A 17,343-nucleotide genomic window follows, 5' to 3' on the forward strand; every position below is an offset into this window, starting at 1 on the left:
TTTTTATTATCTTCTTTTTCCTCTTCTAGTGATCAGTTTTTCCCCTGACCTCACCAGTTACACTACCATCCGAACCCTCGATCTTGTTAGTATATAATGTGAAAAAAGGGTAAATCAGTTCTTCTTGTGCACTGTTGACTTTCACTCAATATATGTACAAGATATTAATAATATAAAAATGTCATTTATTCCTGAAGGTCATGACAATTTTAAACTAATCTCGTGACATTTAAGTACTCTAATCGACACGGTATAGTGTGAATCCTAATACATCATTATCGAAGATTTCTTGGTGATAAAAAGTAAGGGAAGATGAACATGTCCTCATTTACGTAAGAGCTTATAGTGTCACTGATTTTGTTAGTATCGAATTTTATATCTTCGATCTACATCACTACCTTTTATCACTGGTGATTCAAGCCGGAATGGCGAGCGACGCCAGGGCTCAACAACAGCGCACTGATGCGGTTGCTAAATTGGTGAGAGCGAAATCGCTCCGGGAGTTGCGTAATATGCCAACGCGAACTCGTGTCCAGAGGGACGATGAGATTCCGCCAGAGGATCTTGTCTTTGAGGACAAGGAGCGGCAAGCAGCATATGAAGCCTTATTACGACGTGCTCCACCCGAAAGCGAACCTCCGAAGCCTGCTCTGCGACGCAACCCAACCATCTCCACTTCTAACCCTACTGTGAGACTGCCATTTTTACCCCCAGTACCTTTTTCGAATGCGGAGCTTGCAGCACAACCTCGCTATGAGGCTGAGTATGATTTGAGTAGTAGATCCCTGGGAGAAGATGGGGGTGAGAATGTTGATGTGCATGGGTATAGTGTGAGTGAAGACTATGGGATGCATTGGGATCCTCGCACTGCCAAACAGTTACGAGAATCTCACATCAAAGCAGAGGCAGAAGAGTTCTTTAACAATAGAGGACAGCGTGGCAAAAGTTCGGTTGATATCAGCTACGAGGCTCGGCCAAATTATGATGGAAGAGAAAAACTGCCTCCTTGGCATCGTGCCCCAGTTCTACGAAGATCTTTAAGTATGGGGGAAATACGACAAGTTTCGGACGATGTGATAGAAGGAGTGCGTAGTTATTTACTTGTGTCCCAGCCACCTCCTCAGTCAATTGCTGAGCTTGGTGCGGAGAGAGGTGGAGATGCAATTTCTCAGCGCGTAATTCGAGAGGCCGATGATCGCTACACGTATGATCTTCCTTCTATATCGCCTCTTTCTGAATCTCCTCCTGCAATTCCTGCAATTCCCCCACGCTCTCCCCAACGACCAGCTTATGCCACATCTCCTTCGTTTGATGCATATAGCCGCGAGTATGATAGTACGTCAAACGTATCTTCGCGTGCACACTCCCCCACATCCGAATATGCTTCACAAGGGCCAATTTCGACGGGCATTGCGCTTCACCATCCACTACCAAACAGGCAGGGGCTTGGGGCAAATTTTGTTGCCTCTAGAACTACTGAATCTGATCAAACTCGGAGACTCCCTCCACTCTCCCCATCTTCTTTCACCGACAATCAATTACATACACACCACTTGATTGAAAATAAGAATGAACTACATCCGAACATGATCCCATTATCCCCGCTATATTCTACATCCTCATGCACCCGGGAGCATAATCAGACACCTAATGAGTTGTTGGATCGAGTGGCTCCTACTATCCTACCCGGAAGGCCAGAGCCCGATTTGCGCGCAACGCCTTGGATACAACAGGATCAGCCACTACATGATCGTTTACAAATGCGGCGACAACAAAGCCTGAAACAGAGCGCTGTCTCTCGGACCCCACACGAAGGAACCCCATCGGGCACACATTCCAATCATTTGCAAATTAGACGCTCTCGCTCTCTGTCAAACCTGCGTGACCAATTGAAAAAAGTTACGTTTGATGACGAGAAGGACCCCGAGGCGGTTACCAAATGGTTGCAATTATCTCAACAAAAGTTGCATATTCCTGATCAGTCGAACAGAAATGCTAATGTTGCAAATAAATCGCCCACACCCAAGACCCCGACGCAGCTTTCGTTACCTCTATCACCAGCTCAACCTCTGTATTCAACAACTACACCACCACCCTCATCACCGTTGCCACCTCTCTCCCCTCTACCCGCAATCCCAACATCTTCTGATCCTCCTCATACTTTTCCAACTCGACTATTTCCTATGCTTGATGAAAAGCCTCGCCAGTGCATGTGTGAAGGTCCCGTACTACAAGTAATCAACCGGGATTTTGTAAAAGACCGCTATCTCTTTCTGTTGAATGATGTTTTACTCATCGTGAAGCCTCAAGTACGCAGTTTAAAGAAGCAGGCCTCACGTATGGATGAACCCTTTGAGCTGAAAAAAACTGTTAAACTGTCGAATATCACTCTTATTCCAACTCGAGACTCTGAAGAGGAACATTCTGTGCCGACGCGCTGGCCGCCTGCACTTGCTGCCGCGATACGGCGTTTCTCCACAAATGCGAAAGCTGGCATCGACTATCTCATTTCAAAAGGGGCCTTGCCTAGAAGTCCTGCAGGTATAGCCAGATTTCTCCTGAAAACTGCAGACCTTAATCGTACTCAGCTGGGGTTATACTTATCGATGCGTGAAAATCACGAAATTCTTCAAGCTTTCTTTGAGTGCTTCCAGCTTACTGGCTTGAGATTGGATGAAGCGTGGCGTCTTATTCTCCTAACTGTACGGCTGCCGCAGGATCGGGCGGCAGCGGATTACTTTATGGAGGCTTTCTGCGCTCGATGGCATTCCGCAAATCCAGATATTGCGCGGTTTAATATTGGTATGACTTTAAAGGTACTCCATTCGATGATGTGGCTGAATGCGCGGGTTTACGAGGGAGATGCAAGTGTTCCTGGCATCCCAGCAGGGTATGTCATGGATGAGCCGACAGATAGTGAACCGGAAGGTAAAAGGCTATTTTCTCTGTTAATATAGAAGATTTAGTAGAAATTTTTCATTTAAACTCTTGCCAATTTTTAGGCGATACTGAGGATGCTGAAGAGGATTTTGAAGGAGAGCTTGGTTCACCCTCCCCTCATCGGTATCTTCGCAGGCACTGGTCTTTTGAAATATTTGTAAGGCGTTTCCGCAGATGGGAGGACCCGTATGCCGCCGTCCCGCGCGAATTTCTTGCACATGTCTACTCCTCCGTACGACACCAGAGAATGGAGACGGCCTGGGATGATGCAGAGGTTGATGCAGAAGATGCATTGGCCGGTCATGGTGGTGTGGGCGAAATTTATGCGATCACCATGTTTCCTCCCAAATTGCCCACAAGACTTGTCGTCCGCCGTGCTACGGAGCACATCACTTTGAGCATTCCTCGCCCCGATGCTGGCCTTTGGATTCGGCTACACGGGCAAGGACTCTATTGCAAGCCATCCGTTCTCGATTTTTCGCAATCGTCCTCACAGTCGTTCACTATCACTGGAATATCTCCAGGACGCACTTCCCTGCTCATTCTGAAAGCTGGGAGAAATGCTCACAGATATGCCCTCTTTCCGGCACCGCTTATGAAGACGCTTGTGGTAGAGCGGGCCTTCATGCAGCATACTTTCCAAATTGAATTTTCAATGAGCGAGCATGAGGCTCCACGTCGTTACATGTTCAGCGTGGACTCCGCAGAAGTGAGGGATCGATGGCTGAAGAGATTTGGTGAAGCCTTGGCAAACTCCTCTAAAAGCAAGCGGGAAGACAATAATGAAGGAGCTGGTTTTCTTGATGCTCCGATGCGCTCACCTCGTCAGGCCTCAAGAAATGGGACATCACCTACCTTGCATCCTCGTCCTCCCTCTGCTACGGAGCTATTAAGTCAACCACTCCCTGCTCCACCTTCTCCATCCACCCCTACAGCACTTGAAGATCAAAACACCCCCGTGGCCCCTTGGAGACAGCAGCAGCAGCAGCAACAGCAACAACAAAATCGCCAGGAAATGTCACAGCGTATTGGTTTACGCTTTATGCCAGAGCCACTTGAGCACCTCGAGATTACGCGAGCTCGTGCAAATTCTAGTGGGGAAGCAAATAGTGCCCATTCAAATCACTTATTACCCCCGAACTCTGCTACCGCAAATAGCTCATTGGCTGCTGCACTTGCCGTGACTCAGCGGGCAAGACAGCGTGCCCGTTCGCCTTTGGGTGATCAAGCCATGACTACGGCCTCTGCGCTTCATAGTTTGGGACTGGTGGGCAGTGGTGGTTACACAGCCCGTCCTCCCTTCGGAGGACAAAACAATTCATAGGATCTTTATACTTCATATATATTCATTTTTTAATATATACTAAACTATTTTAATAGATATTGGCTTTCCTTTGTAAGAAAATATATAACAATATGAAGGATATTGGAAGAAAGACTTTTTTTGCATGTTTTCTTTGTTTGAAAAATACCCTTAATATATTTTATCACAACTTTTGACACTTCAATGTTTTCTTAAGGACTTTAATTTATTATTATTTTGCTTTCAAGGTATTTTGAGCCGCATATTGACTTTGATTTTGTTTAGATCAGAATATAGAATTTGGGCAGTATCCGATCTGGTTTATTTAAAGGACGCATCTTTTTTCTTTCAAATAAACCACTAATTATCCAGGGCACTCTGCCACCATGTTTTTAACCGAACTTATTTATGGGAGCTTTAAATTCTTCCCTACTCGACTGGCACTGATTTTCGTTTTCCGGCCAAGAGCCGTTAAATACGACTTTTTAAGCTTTTATGTTGAGAAGAGCTGATACTAAGCTTGGTAGTTTAATCTTTTATAATACCGGCAAGCTGAATAAGTTAGCATGATTCCGTTGGATATACTATCTAATTACAATATCTCTGCATACAGTAATACTGTAATTTTTCATGGGTCAATTTCTGAATATACCCCAATCTCATTTTTAAATATGGCGGAATATTTCTTCGGTGGCTTAGGTTCAATTCCTTCACATGCCTCCATAGACTAACATTTTTAAGACGGTCTTGAAATTCTCACCTTTCCATTGCAATAATTTTTCACTCGTAACGTTCATCAGTAGCACACTCTTTACTTTTAGCAAATCGTGATGTCTCAAGCACTCGTAGAGCATTTTCTCCGATACACAGCAACTACAGTCGGTCGTGACAAAGTGTATCGGGCCATCCAATATTGGGCACGATTTTATGCGTGGTATTCGCTGCGCAAAGGCGGCTCGAAAGAGCAGGTCGAAAGATGGAATAACTTGAAGAATGCGATTGGCCTTACGCGTAAACGTAAGCATTCTCGGACTCTTATTTCCCACTTATATTACATTTGGTCGTTAATTACTTTTGTGTTTCCGGGCAGTGATGCGGGTGGCTAAACCCGTAGAACATCTCAATCTTGCGGTGAAATCTCTTTCACTCGAAGACGACATCCTGCGAATCTGTACCATAGGGCGTCAGCTCGGTTATGCGGGATTCCTCTTCTTTGATATGCTCCTCTGGATACATGGTGCCAAGGTTTATAATTTCAAAAACGTCAAGCGTTACTCCGATTTCTCCAACCGCTTCTGGCTTGCCGGTTTGATCTTCTCAGCAATTGGAAGCGCACACAAATACCGCATAACCTCGATGCATCTGCAGGTGGTGGAGCGTCGACACCGTGCGGCCGTTTCGCTTGAGAAGGTCGATGCAGACTACAGCGTTCAGCGCCAGACTCTCACTAGAGATCGCAATGCGGCCTCGAAGCAGTTCGTGCAAGATGCACTGGATATGCTGATTCCAGCATTTAACTTGGAATTGGTGAACTTGGATGATGGGATAGTTGGTTTAGCTGGGTAAAATGAATATCCGATTTTAATCTTTTATTCTTGTATTGTATGCGCGAAGCTAACGACCTCTATCCTAATAGAACGGTTACTTCCATCATGGGTATCAAAGACCAATGGGCCAAAGTCAGTATTCGCAAGTGAAGAACAGAGGAGAACTAGTGATTTTTTTTTTATGTGTTTATAAAATATATGAAATATACGATAGCAATTTCAACCGTAATATATTGATTAATTCAAAACTCTTTGACCCGATATTCAATTATTATATTTACATACGATGTTATTCATTTTGAAAGTATCCAAAGAGGAAAAAAAAAAATGGAAAACACGGTTTCTCAAAAGGTAAGCAAGAAATAATAAAAAAAATAGAAAGTGACAGTCAAAAAAAGATAAATCCTTAGCTTCCTCTATTTTCATCTCAGTTTTCTAGCCCAGCACAACTGGATGATTAGCCGGAAAAATAAGGTAGACACAAAGACATTCTATCTCCGGCCAATGCATTAAAGGATCTAAAAAATTTAGAGTTGATTGGGGAACAGAGATAAAAGGAAAAGATATCACAAAAATATATATATAAGGTTAAAAAAAACTATAAGGATAAACACCGATTTATATTCTTTAGCAATCTCCGGATAACACCCTAACGGCAAGCGCTCGATGAGCTAGTTCTAGCTGCTCCTCGAGTTTGCGGACTCTATCCTCGCGTTCCACCTCGCGAGCTTCCATCGCTTGGCGTTCACTCTCCATGACGGCAATGCGAAGTAGGAGCTGAGACTTTTCATCCTCAAGCTCACCCACACGACGTTCGAGCGTCTCCATTTTCATTAGCTTGCGCAACCGAGAGCGTCGTGCAGCTTCGGTGTTCTTTTGGCGCTTGCGGGCGAGCTCATCTTCAGGTGACAAGGGAAGCTCATGCTTCTTGCTGACTTCCGTAGCCGCAACTGAGGTAGGACTTTGGGTAGAGCAACGCCCCGAAACCGTGGACGATCCAGTAAGTGGGGGGGTGGGTAAGCGGGTCTCCTTTCGACTTCTGGTAGTCGAAGCCATCAATAGGGATTTAGTCTCTCTCTCATTCTTGGGATTCAACCGTGAGGCAAGTCCCCATGGAGGGGTGGGGAGAGGAGATACCGCGGCTTGCTGCGCTAGTTGTGGTGAGTCCCAGGGAATGGTCATAGATCCTCCGGAAAACCCTTCACTCTCGTTATCGTGTTTCTCTTCGCTCGATTCTCTAACCTCTTCAACTATGGGTACATCATCAAAGAGTGGCCGCGACATCCAGTCCTCCTCAAGAGTAGGCAGCGCGGGAGAATGCAAAGAGGATGAGGTAGACGATCTAGGCGAAGGTGTGTAGGAATGTGAGGTGGCAGAGGGGGGTGTTGATTGGGATGCCGAGGAAGGGGAGGAAAAAAGCGAGAGCTTGGGTGAGACGCAGGTGGCTAGCAGTTTCTCCAGCATGACAGCAACGTTTGGCTCCTCTTGAGAAGAGTAGGCAGTAATGGTGTTGGCGGTTGATGTCATTTTGCAATAGTTAATAAAATAGTTAATTAATTAAGACAGCTTTGGTGGGATTCGTAATGGAAGTAAAGCAGGCTGACTGGGGTGTTGAAGGTGTGCAACTTTAGCAGTTGGTAAAGGTGTAGAAAATAGGTGCATGATAGGCATTGAAAAAATAGATAGTATCGCGCTCGAGGGAGTTAACGTACAGTCGTCTGTACCATTAAGCTCTGAAAATAGTTATCATAGGGACCATGCAACAGAAAAACAGGCGTACAAGATCAAGATAGAGTTGAGCAATAGGAGATGGAATAGGAAATTAGTAATAATTAATTAAATTGGGCAGAGTTTCAGAGTAGAATTTAAGAGGAGGGAAGAGAGCAGAAGAAAAAGTGAATGGAGAGAGAAGGAGGTCCAGCGCACGCCAACACTTTTATTCATTTTGAAAAATGTTAAAAAGTTAATAAAAAAATTTATTACTTTGGGTGGTCCAACCAAAGTTTGTATTCATACAAGGCTTAGAGGTTTTTTAACAGTTCGCCGAAAATCGGAGGATGAGTAAATTTTCTTATTTTGTGAGTAATCTTGTTCTATTCATTCCCAATGCCAAGCGGATAATTTTTCTCTATAGGCCGTAGGAATAAAATCAATACATTAAGAAACAGGTCGGGGACTGCATCTAAAACGTATCATATTCGAATATTTCTTATATGTATTTATTTGAAACGAAACAAAATGCAGCACTACAGAGTATTTCATATGTTGGCACTGATTGTCGTCACCATTGTCCGGATAAATAGATTAAGCACGGAAAGGGTCGCGTGCCCCGAGCCAGTGGTTATTAGAAAATTCTCCCCGCAAAAGCGGGAATTTAAGAATGGAAGCAAAGACGTCATACAAGGTTAAGCGAGAGGTAATTATCCACCGAAATTTTATTATATAAGAGATAATAGGCTATTATAAACAATACATATATTTCACGATGAACTAGAGTTGATTGTTGTGGTGTTGCCGGTAGAAGCATTGGTCGGGTTGGTGTCGGGCATCGGCGCACTCTTATCAAACCACAGCTTCACCGTCTTGTCTTTCTCCAATGCGCCTGAGGCAATGATATTCAGTGTAGGATGACAAGCTATGCAGAGCACTGTGTCTGTTTGAAAATAGGTTTAAAAAAATTAGAGTTTCCCCACATCATCTCCAGTTCCCATTTATAAATAAAAAGGGGTTACTAATAAGCATTTGTACCTTTATGGCCATCCAATTTCTGCACAATTTCCTTTGATTGTAAATTCCAAATGTAGATTTTATGATCCTCGCTCCCACTGACTATCCACTTTCCATTGGTAACCGAGAAGCTCGCGAATACGCAGTACTTATTGTTTTCATGCCCTGTGTAGGTTTTCAGGCACTTGCCTGTGTGATAATTCCAAAGTCTAAGGGTGTTATCAAGCGTAGATGCGAGGATGTATTTGCCATTGGGTGAGAATTTGACGAAGGATCTATTTGATAGATACGAAAAATGAGAATATGTCTAAAGCCGGGACAAACAGAAAAATACTAACACTGGCGGATTGTCATCATCGACCAGCGTTTTAAGACATTGTCCAGTTGCTGTGTCCCATATCCGGCTATGAAAATCGATTACAATAAGATAGGATCGTAACCCGAAATATGTATAGCAGCAATTTAGGTGGCTTACATTAATCCGTCATAGCTGCACGAGACAATCATCGTGCCGTCTCGGTTAAAATGTACTGCACATACCGGGTCTGAATGCGCAGGAAGCGTTTTCAAACATTTGCCTAAAACGAGGTAATTTGTTTAGTTAACCATTGAGGAGAAAGTTCAAAGTAAAAAAAAAATGCTCCCAATTACCCGACCGCACATCCCATATCTTGATACTCTCATCGAATGAGCCGGAAACGATAAGATTCGAGGCTGGATTGTAATTTACGCAGAAGACATAATTGGTGTGGCCTCTTAATGTCTTGACGGTTTCACCCTTAAAAAACGACAAAGGCAATTCAGTATCGTCTGCCTTAAAATCTCGTTAGGCATGCGAACATAAAACCTACTGTATTCAAACTCCAGATTCGTATCGTTTTATCATCAGATGCAGAGCATAAATATAGCGAATCCGATGCCCATGCTACATCTGAAATACCTTGCGAGTGACCCTCGAGAGTTTGTTCAAATTTACCATCGAGGGCATTCCAAATCTTCACCGTTTTATCAGACGCTAAAATTGCAAGCAAATTCAATCAGCTATCCAGTCGAATTCACATGCATACACATTCATAGGAATAGATATAAGAAGCTAAAACCTACACGAACTGGCCAGCCACTTTCCATCGGGCGAAAATTTCACAGAAGAAACTGGCATTCGGTGTCCAACGAGGGTGTATTTGAGTTCATAATTTGGCTTCTTTTCTCCTTCATCGATCTTCGCTTTCTTCGGGGGCCGATCCTCGGATGCACGCCGATCTTGCGAATCCGCCATTGTGATGGTGTGAGATTGAATTCAAATAATGTAACAAATACTCTTTCTACAGAAAAACGAAACCAAACTATTTTCTTCAAGCAAAGCTCTAGTGACGAATCTATAGTTGAGAAATTCGAGAATGGATCTTGTATAAACCGAGAGATTCCTTGCGGGACTTGAAAGCAAAGCGAAGCTCCAATTTGTGGCTTAGTGTAAACAAAATATAAGACAAAGTGGTAATTATTAAAAATCACATTGTTTCACTAGAATATAATGTATAATCCAAAGGCTAAGAGGAAGAGTCGAACATAGAATTATAAGACGTTGAATTATACTCTCATAAACTTAATGGGAAAAAAATGCGTGTATGTAACAAAACAGCAAATATATCATGCACATTACAAATCAGTTGGCCTTGAACTCCAACCGAACGCGAATCTTGCCTTCTCCTCCATTCTTCAAAGGTATCCAGGTGTCGGCAACTGGCCGCGCGGGTCCAACGAGTTCGAAGACCTTGAGCTCGCATTCCCCAATCGGCTCATCAGATCCAAGAGTATTGTGATCTTTCAAGTGGAAGTCGAGAATGCTATTTGCCGAGTTGATGTTGACTTTGAAGTCTTCATTCCACCGAGGCACAAGGGTTTTCTTGATATGTTTAGACTTATACACGGGCTTCTTGTCGAGCGAAACCTTTACATATGGATCACTAAAGCCATTTCGGTCTGCTCCAATCAGATCTGCAGAATAGTGTTTGTAAAAATATACTCAGTCAAATAACGGTTAAGATGAAATATCTTTGAGAAACACTTGCCTTTTGCCTCGACGAGCGTCACAGTCAACACACCAGAAGAAGCGGCAATGGCAGTTTCCTTAGAGGGATAAGGAGGTGGAAGCTGCGAGGAATTTGCCGATGGATACTGAGAGAGGTTGGGGGCGATATTGGGAGGAGCGGCATGGAGGGGAACAACATCGGGCTCAGCGTATGGTTTGGAATCAGATGGTGGTGGCGGCGGTGGGATATCCTGTGGGGTGACATGTTCAGGGGACGTTGATTCTTTGACTGGAATTGGTGGAGCTGGGGCAGTTCTTGCCGGAACCATCTCGGCCATTGGATCTCGTTGCTTGTCCCTACGTATAAGGCCGATTCCGGATCCTACTAGATTCTTTGCACCAGATAAAGCCATTGTCGGCGCACTGGTTAAAGCCCGTGTAGCGGTAGCAGAGAAAGTTGCAGTAGGCTCTCCGCGGTATACTAGACGCTCAGGAGTAAAGAGCAAGCGGATGCGCACAGTTCCCTGGGTAGAAAGCGCGTAGTCTTTGGTATGGCTCGAAAAAGGCTCCAGAGAGCCCAGCTCAATGCTGGCAGTGCCAAGGGATTTCGGTTGTCCGACACGATTCCAATCGAACACTTCGGCAACAAAGTTGGCCCGCATGCGTGAGGGCTAATATTGAGAAGAGAAAATGATTAGCTTGTGTTATATTTGTAATGGAAGATTCTGTAATAAGGGTTCGCACCACTTCAATTGTAAAGGACGTCTTTGCAAAATCCGGATCCAGCGTTTTTTTCATGGGCTCCGACTTAAACACTCGCTCTCCGTTTAGTGTGAAAGTGACAAATGGATCGCTTGTGCCGGACCGATCCGCAGCCAACAGCCCTCTACAGTTAATCAGCGTCACCTGCAATTGCCCTTGGTTTTCCATACGCTCCTCAGGCTCCAGCACTACATCGGGCACCGGGAGATACTTGACCGTGACCAATAAGTTTGCGTCCGATTGCTTAAATGGCACCCATACCCCCTCTTCGTCCTTGAGCGTGCGTACCGCATCCAGGACCTTTGTCTCCCACACTGCAAACGTGTTATCCCGTTTCTGCTCCTCGTCAGCATGTTGACGTAACCGTAATCGAATGGTTGCAAAATCTAACTCCTTCACAAAAACCGCACCAGTTTGGCGGAATCTAAGGACTTGACCCTTGAGCTTCTGAGTCGAAAACTGAGGGAACAGCGAGTCGGCAGTAAGGTCGCAGTGTGCATGCACTCGGTTTACCGTTTTCACCTCGTGAATCGTAACCAATAACAGTCCGGATTGGTGTTTGAGTGCCTCCTCTACGTTATCTCCATCCTGCTCACTCTCCTTTGGCGTGAGCGCCGGGAAAAAGCTTGCTTCATAATGTATCTCACCCTTCACGGATCCACTTCGTAGCGATGACAATCCTGCCCATTTATCAACCGTCTTCCCTTGCTTGTAAACCAACTGCTTTTTATTTTCCCCCTCAGTTTCTTCGCCATTCCCTACTGGCTTTACCTCCTCCACCACAATCAACTCTCTTAAATCAACATCCGTCACACCCAAGCTGCGATCTTTCGACATTCTCTGATAATCCATCACCTCAATGCGTAACCCTTCACGAGCACTATACACGGGGACATATAGTATCTCATGCCACTCTGGGTTCAATTCGTCGTCAATATGCTTCGTACGAGCACGGATTGCTTTCCCTGAAACAATTCTCGCATATGGATCGGATTTGCCCCCGGAAGCTGCCTCAACGTTTCTCAGCTCTCGGGCACTTAGTATCTTGAATCGCACCACTCCAATCGGAGGCCCCAGGGTGCCTCCCGTATTCATCGCCATTTCAGGATTCAGACTTACAGGCCTCCACGTCGCGCTCACGCGTACCTCCCCTCCGTTATCTTCCAGTCGCATCCAGCCCCCTCCACTCTCAATCAATTTCATAAGCCCTTCATTCCATTGCCCAATGACAGGATCCTCCGCAAATCCTCGATCATCCTTCAGTATTAAGCTGAGATGCGTATTCCTGCGGTCCAACACTAACATCTCAAAAGAGTGCTCCCAAGTGGGGTCGTTGGTACGCTTGCGAATCTTAGTGCGGCACTTCTCCATCCCATTCACGCGTACCACTGCATATGGACTCCACTTGCCAACCATGGAACGCGATGCATCAAGATGTTTCGCCTGATGAAGCGTGAAACGCAACACACCCGTATTAGAGGGAGGCGGCTGCTCCAAAGTTCCGTCATCGAGTTTGCGAGGAGTAAACACGGGATAATATATTAGATCCGCCTTTAATTCACCAGCTGGCTTTCCTTCATGATTCACGCAGAGAGTTAGATTTTCTTGGATAGGTGAATCTTCAAGGGTTGTGAGATCGAATTGGGCGGTCCCCATATGATAATCTTTGAAGTTGGGATTATAGTCCATCACCTCGAAATTAAGAGGTGCGTCCACTGCGCTTAACAAGAAGAAATGTGTTTCATCCCAACGTGGGCTCGTCGTGTCTTCCTTGTGTGCTGTACGGCCCAGCTCCTTGGTACCAATGAAGAAACGCACATAGGGGTCAGATTTACCAAATAACTCCGAGTTGCGAAGACGCTAGAAAAAAAGGGGAGAAGGGGGATATTCGAGTTAACTGAAAAAATAAAGCGGCTCCTTTAAATTGGCACTCACCTGAGCACTGTACAATGTGACTTGGAGAACGCCGTGAGCGCTGTCAGCTGGCATTGCCGGATTGAACAAAGATTCCAGATCGACCGTAAACACATTGGGAGCGTACATCATTGGGCCTAATGTGGCATGCAGCTGTTGGTCAATAAAAGTTGCTAACCCGGGCATGTTTGCGATGTCGAAACCAAAGGTCTCGCCTCCAATCGGCTTGAGCTTGAAGTCAATCACAGGAGGTGCCTCAAAGCTCAAACCAAATGACTTGATATGAGGAAAATTTTCGGAGAAGCGTAGTGTTACTTTTGCATTGCCGGAAAATGACATGTTCTCTACCAGAATGGGCATTCCAGCTCCAACCATTCCTTTGCCCACACGGACGGTCAAAACGATCTTGGGGTCAATGCGGTTTGCGTGGCCTTTTGATGAAGCTTTAGATTGGTGGGGTGAGAAGCTGATTTTCCAATCCATCACCGCCTCCTCAGCACTAGAGTTAGGGTACGTTTTCACTTTCTCGATGTAGGGCGCACGCGTTCCAAGCGTAAAGGTTGACAAGCGCAGTGAGTCGATGAATCCGGGTGCAGAATCCGCCAGAACTTGGTCAACAACCGACACAATGGTAGCAGAAAGAACAGGCTCATAAATAAGCCAAAATCGATCCAAGAACGCATTAAGCCACTCAGCACTCTCAGTATTCGACTCGAGTGATTCTTTGGTGATTTCGCGGGCAATATCATCCCCGGCGTTACGTCGGACGCGCTTCATATGTACAGAGTAGCATGCGACTAGTTGGCAAAAAAAAAGTTCAGTCTTTGTATATGCACCTGGAAAAAAGAAATTTAGAGCGAATAATTACAGCAAAAGGTGGCAACCGCAATACAAGCAAACACGCCTCCCCCAAACCGTACCAAGAAATGAGTCGCCAACACTGCCCCTATAATTAAAGCGCCATTTTCAAATAGATGCGTGTAGTAGACTTCTCTTGTTAGTTGCTTCAGGTACTGTTTGCGGTATGCGGAGGGATCATCAGAGGACATGACACCATCAACCATGCTTTTCCACCCAATCCGCGCCAGCTTCTTCTCAGCCTCAATGAGCTGGTCTGTTTTCTCCGGCTTTTGCGCGGCAGGTAAGGGGGCGGGAGGCACTTGAGATGCATCAGCAAGAATCCTGCTTACATCCTCTAAATTTTGCGAGGATAATTCTGTATGCATCTCCACACCTCCCCTTGACTGCCCCGAATCAACCGTCAATTTATCCTGATTCAACTGCTTAGCCTTCTCAGAGGGAGTGGAGTCAGGATCAAACTTGTGCACAGCTACAGCACCGGCCGCGCTCTGCTCCACAGCCGCTGTCGCCTCAGCATGGGTATCCTCTTGTGAATCGGTCATTTTTAAATCCACAGCGATTGCCTAACCGCGTAAGCCAAGGGAGAAAGAGGTGTGGCGTAAACCACGGTTTTAATACGGTCGTTGAAGAGTAATTTAAGGTTTTCGTCATCAGAAAAAGTAATCTGTTAGGTTGGCTCCAATCTGAAGCGGTATTGGTTCGAAGGGGCTCTCTCCTCAACATTGTTGCCTTGGCGACACCGTGGATTGAATAAGATGACGTGCTGTTGGTTCTACGCCAAAGTACAAAAGCGAGATAGACCTATTAGTTGCCGTTAAGTAATGGCCGGCTCCGACCATTAGTGTGCTTTCTCCGGCAATAGATGTACTTTTTCGCCTTCGGGCGTTATTTTCTGCCATAACAACATAACAGCATTGCTAATAAACAAGATTATGATAAAAATAAAACGAAGACTCTATTATTCCAGTCAACGATTATTGTAAGATTTATTTTGGACATAATAGTACACTAGCCAAAACATTGTGTGTAGATATTTAGAAGTATATCAACTCGAAAGTTCACCATTAAAATATGTAATTTATATTATAGATTAAAGTCCAGCATAATTCCTTCTCTTTCTCCTAGCCTTTACAGCCGCATCTCCCTTTTTCTTGTTCTCCAGCTTCTTAGCCTCCTTAGTCTTGTTTTCTGCTACCTCTTTCTGATCACTCGAAGGCTCGGCTGAGTCTTTTTCCTCCTGTGAGTCCTCCCCTGCTACAATGGCTTTTAGAGCTGAGCTAAAATTGCAGCTGGAAGGTTTAGCACCATGGATCCCTTGGATAGAGTCCAGGAGTTCGAATTTTCCGTTGTAGTAGTCATTTGAGATATCCCACACCATCACTCCACCCAAGCCTTTGCATAGTGCGTAGTTGACTTTGTTTTGGAGAGAGACCGGGTCGTCGTATGAAATGTAGACTTTGGTCTGAGAGAAAAGCACATCATATAAGTTGTAGAAACGCAAGTATGTCCTAACTATATTCAAAAGCCATCGGAAATCTTCACATTACCTGCTTGTTAAAGAGCCAGGGAGTCTTGGTTTTCTGATCAAAGCACCGAATATAATTGGCGTCCCCAGCAGTGGTGGGCGTGGCAAGAACACCTTGGGAACGAAGATTCTTCCATTTCCAAATGCCTGAAACACCTCCGGGCTCCTTACCACAAAAAGGATCTTGCCAGTATGCATCCTCGTTATCTCCTTTGGGCGCACCTGTCTTAGCGGGCACATACTGGTTATCACATGTCATGTCCTGTAGTGCTTGGATAGAACGTCCGTAGAAGGGAAGGCCGGCGTTGATCTTCGCGGGTGGGACTCCTGCGGCGGTCCAATCATGAATTCCTTGCGTATATGAGAATGGAGCTAAAGGAATATGATGACCTACAGATGAGTGGAGAGCATAGAAATGAGCCTAGCGCTACTTCTCACCGGCTTTTCCGGGCTCAAAGTCGAAGGGAGCATGATGACCAGTAATGGGCGCCCACGCGCCATTGATATCATAGGCCATGATGTTAAACATATCGACGACTTTTGCGTACTGGGACACGTCTTTCATTGGCCCATTGGGGCCATCGAAGGGTTGAACCCGGACGGCCATAGTAATATCCTTTCTCTTGTCGGGGAATTCGGTGTCGAGGGCTTTGCGCAGCTCCTGAAGTAGGACCAAGAAGTTCTTCGAGTCATTTTCTTTATCCACTTCGTTGCATGCCGCGCCCTCTCTACCGGGATATTCCCAATCAATGTCCACGCCATCTGTGCCATATCTTCCCAGAAAAAAGAGCGTATTATCAGCTAGTCAGCGAAGGATGGTAGGAACACAGAGAGCTGAGAGACAGCTTACTTTTTGATAAAATTGATATTCCAATCAATAAATTTCTTGCGAGATTGCGCCGACTTCACCATGGGACTGAATTTGATGCAGCCGGTCCAGCCGCCAATGGAGAGATACACTTTGGTGTTGGCAGCGTGAGCTTTCTGTACTATGCTGGGAAGTTTGCTTTCGACCGCCCAGTCATCCGTGAAATAGGGCGTGTAGTCGTCTTTGTTTAGCACTGCAAAAGCATAGTTGATGTGCGTGTATTTGTCGTATGGGATCTGCTCGATAGGGAATTTGGCATAAAGCCAGTTCGGGAAATACCCAACGATGTTTCGTTTGGCCTGAGCCTGTGCGGCCAGTGCCACGACTGCGGTCGCCAGCAGGGTGAAGTACTTCATTTTTGTGTTTGGAGTGGAAGGGGAGAGAAATTGAGTGTCGCGTGGGGCAGGAGGCTAGGGGTAGACGAGGGAGGCAATGGTTGGTACCTTTATATATTGCTGCAGCGGAACGAGTTTATGAACTCTACTGCGTAAATATTGGCGACCACCTGGCCGCTGCATTCTCAACAATCTTCTATAGTAAAGGACTGTGTCATGTCCGCGGGCCTAGAAATAGGGTTTGAGTAGGAAATACAAGGAGGTAAATATCGATCGCACAAAGTTAATTGCGATAAAGAAACGATCTGAGTAGGTTAGGTAAGCCCTGTATTTCGCTACACTCATTCAAATTAGATTATCATTTTCCAGATTGGGTGCTCTGATCCCATGCGGATCTCAACTGCAGAATCACTAACCGCCTAATATACCGAGTGCAAGTATCGACTTCCAGGGGGCAGCCCGCATGCATTGACCCCATAGCATAAAAGAGAAGGGGGGTGCTCTTTCATATGTGTGGCAATGTTTGCCTGTT

At 45.4% G+C, this 17,343-nt stretch overlaps 7 protein-coding genes across 7 annotated transcripts; 3 read left to right on the plus strand and 4 right to left on the minus strand.

Annotated features, from left to right (window-relative positions):
* Positions 1 to 425: 425 nt before the first annotated feature.
* VTP21DRAFT_2350 (uncharacterized protein) lies at positions 426 to 4,264 on the plus strand (the record flags this gene model as incomplete). Its single annotated transcript, XM_069392534.1, has 2 exons — positions 426 to 2,928; positions 3,003 to 4,264. The coding sequence occupies 2 exons, from the start codon at positions 426 to 428 to the stop codon at positions 4,262 to 4,264; spliced, it is 3,765 nt and encodes a 1,254-aa protein (XP_069250239.1).
* An 809-nt stretch (positions 4,265 to 5,073) lies between these two features.
* VTP21DRAFT_2351 (uncharacterized protein) lies at positions 5,074 to 5,940 on the plus strand (the record flags this gene model as incomplete). The annotated part of the gene is made up of 3 exons (XM_069392535.1): positions 5,074 to 5,260; positions 5,334 to 5,805; positions 5,880 to 5,940. 3 exons carry the CDS (start codon positions 5,074 to 5,076, stop codon positions 5,938 to 5,940), a joined length of 720 nt encoding a protein of 239 aa, XP_069250240.1.
* A 477-nt stretch (positions 5,941 to 6,417) lies between these two features.
* On the minus strand, positions 6,418 to 7,317 carry VTP21DRAFT_2352 (uncharacterized protein; the record flags this gene model as incomplete). Its single annotated transcript, XM_069392536.1, has 1 exon — positions 6,418 to 7,317. The coding sequence occupies one exon, from the start codon at positions 7,315 to 7,317 to the stop codon at positions 6,418 to 6,420; it is 900 nt and encodes a 299-aa protein (XP_069250241.1).
* Positions 7,318 to 7,373: 56 nt separating this feature from the next.
* VTP21DRAFT_2353 (uncharacterized protein) lies at positions 7,374 to 7,630 on the plus strand (the record flags this gene model as incomplete). Its single annotated transcript, XM_069392537.1, has 2 exons — positions 7,374 to 7,407; positions 7,458 to 7,630. 2 exons carry the CDS (start codon positions 7,374 to 7,376, stop codon positions 7,628 to 7,630), a joined length of 207 nt encoding a protein of 68 aa, XP_069250242.1.
* A 640-nt stretch (positions 7,631 to 8,270) lies between these two features.
* Positions 8,271 to 9,793, minus strand: VTP21DRAFT_2354 (uncharacterized protein; the record flags this gene model as incomplete). The annotated part of the gene is made up of 7 exons (XM_069392538.1): positions 8,271 to 8,443; positions 8,539 to 8,792; positions 8,856 to 8,921; positions 8,993 to 9,095; positions 9,169 to 9,295; positions 9,369 to 9,532; positions 9,622 to 9,793. 7 exons carry the CDS (start codon positions 9,791 to 9,793, stop codon positions 8,271 to 8,273), a joined length of 1,059 nt encoding a protein of 352 aa, XP_069250243.1.
* A 387-nt stretch (positions 9,794 to 10,180) lies between these two features.
* Positions 10,181 to 14,625, minus strand: VTP21DRAFT_2355 (uncharacterized protein; the record flags this gene model as incomplete). The annotated part of the gene is made up of 5 exons (XM_069392539.1): positions 10,181 to 10,512; positions 10,587 to 11,217; positions 11,291 to 13,168; positions 13,244 to 14,019; positions 14,091 to 14,625. 5 exons carry the CDS (start codon positions 14,623 to 14,625, stop codon positions 10,181 to 10,183), a joined length of 4,152 nt encoding a protein of 1,383 aa, XP_069250244.1.
* Positions 14,626 to 15,173: 548 nt separating this feature from the next.
* On the minus strand, positions 15,174 to 16,994 carry VTP21DRAFT_2356 (uncharacterized protein; the record flags this gene model as incomplete). The annotated part of the gene is made up of 5 exons (XM_069392540.1): positions 15,174 to 15,545; positions 15,631 to 15,980; positions 16,047 to 16,381; positions 16,459 to 16,826; positions 16,920 to 16,994. 5 exons carry the CDS (start codon positions 16,992 to 16,994, stop codon positions 15,174 to 15,176), a joined length of 1,500 nt encoding a protein of 499 aa, XP_069250245.1.
* Between the last annotated feature and the right edge of the window lie 349 nt (positions 16,995 to 17,343).

The sequence above is a fragment of the Calcarisporiella thermophila genome, assembly GCF_041956535.1.
Source record: "Calcarisporiella thermophila strain CBS 279.70 unplaced genomic scaffold VTP21scaffold_14, whole genome shotgun sequence".
Taxonomy (NCBI): domain Eukaryota; kingdom Fungi; phylum Calcarisporiellomycota; class Calcarisporiellomycetes; order Calcarisporiellales; family Calcarisporiellaceae; genus Calcarisporiella; species Calcarisporiella thermophila.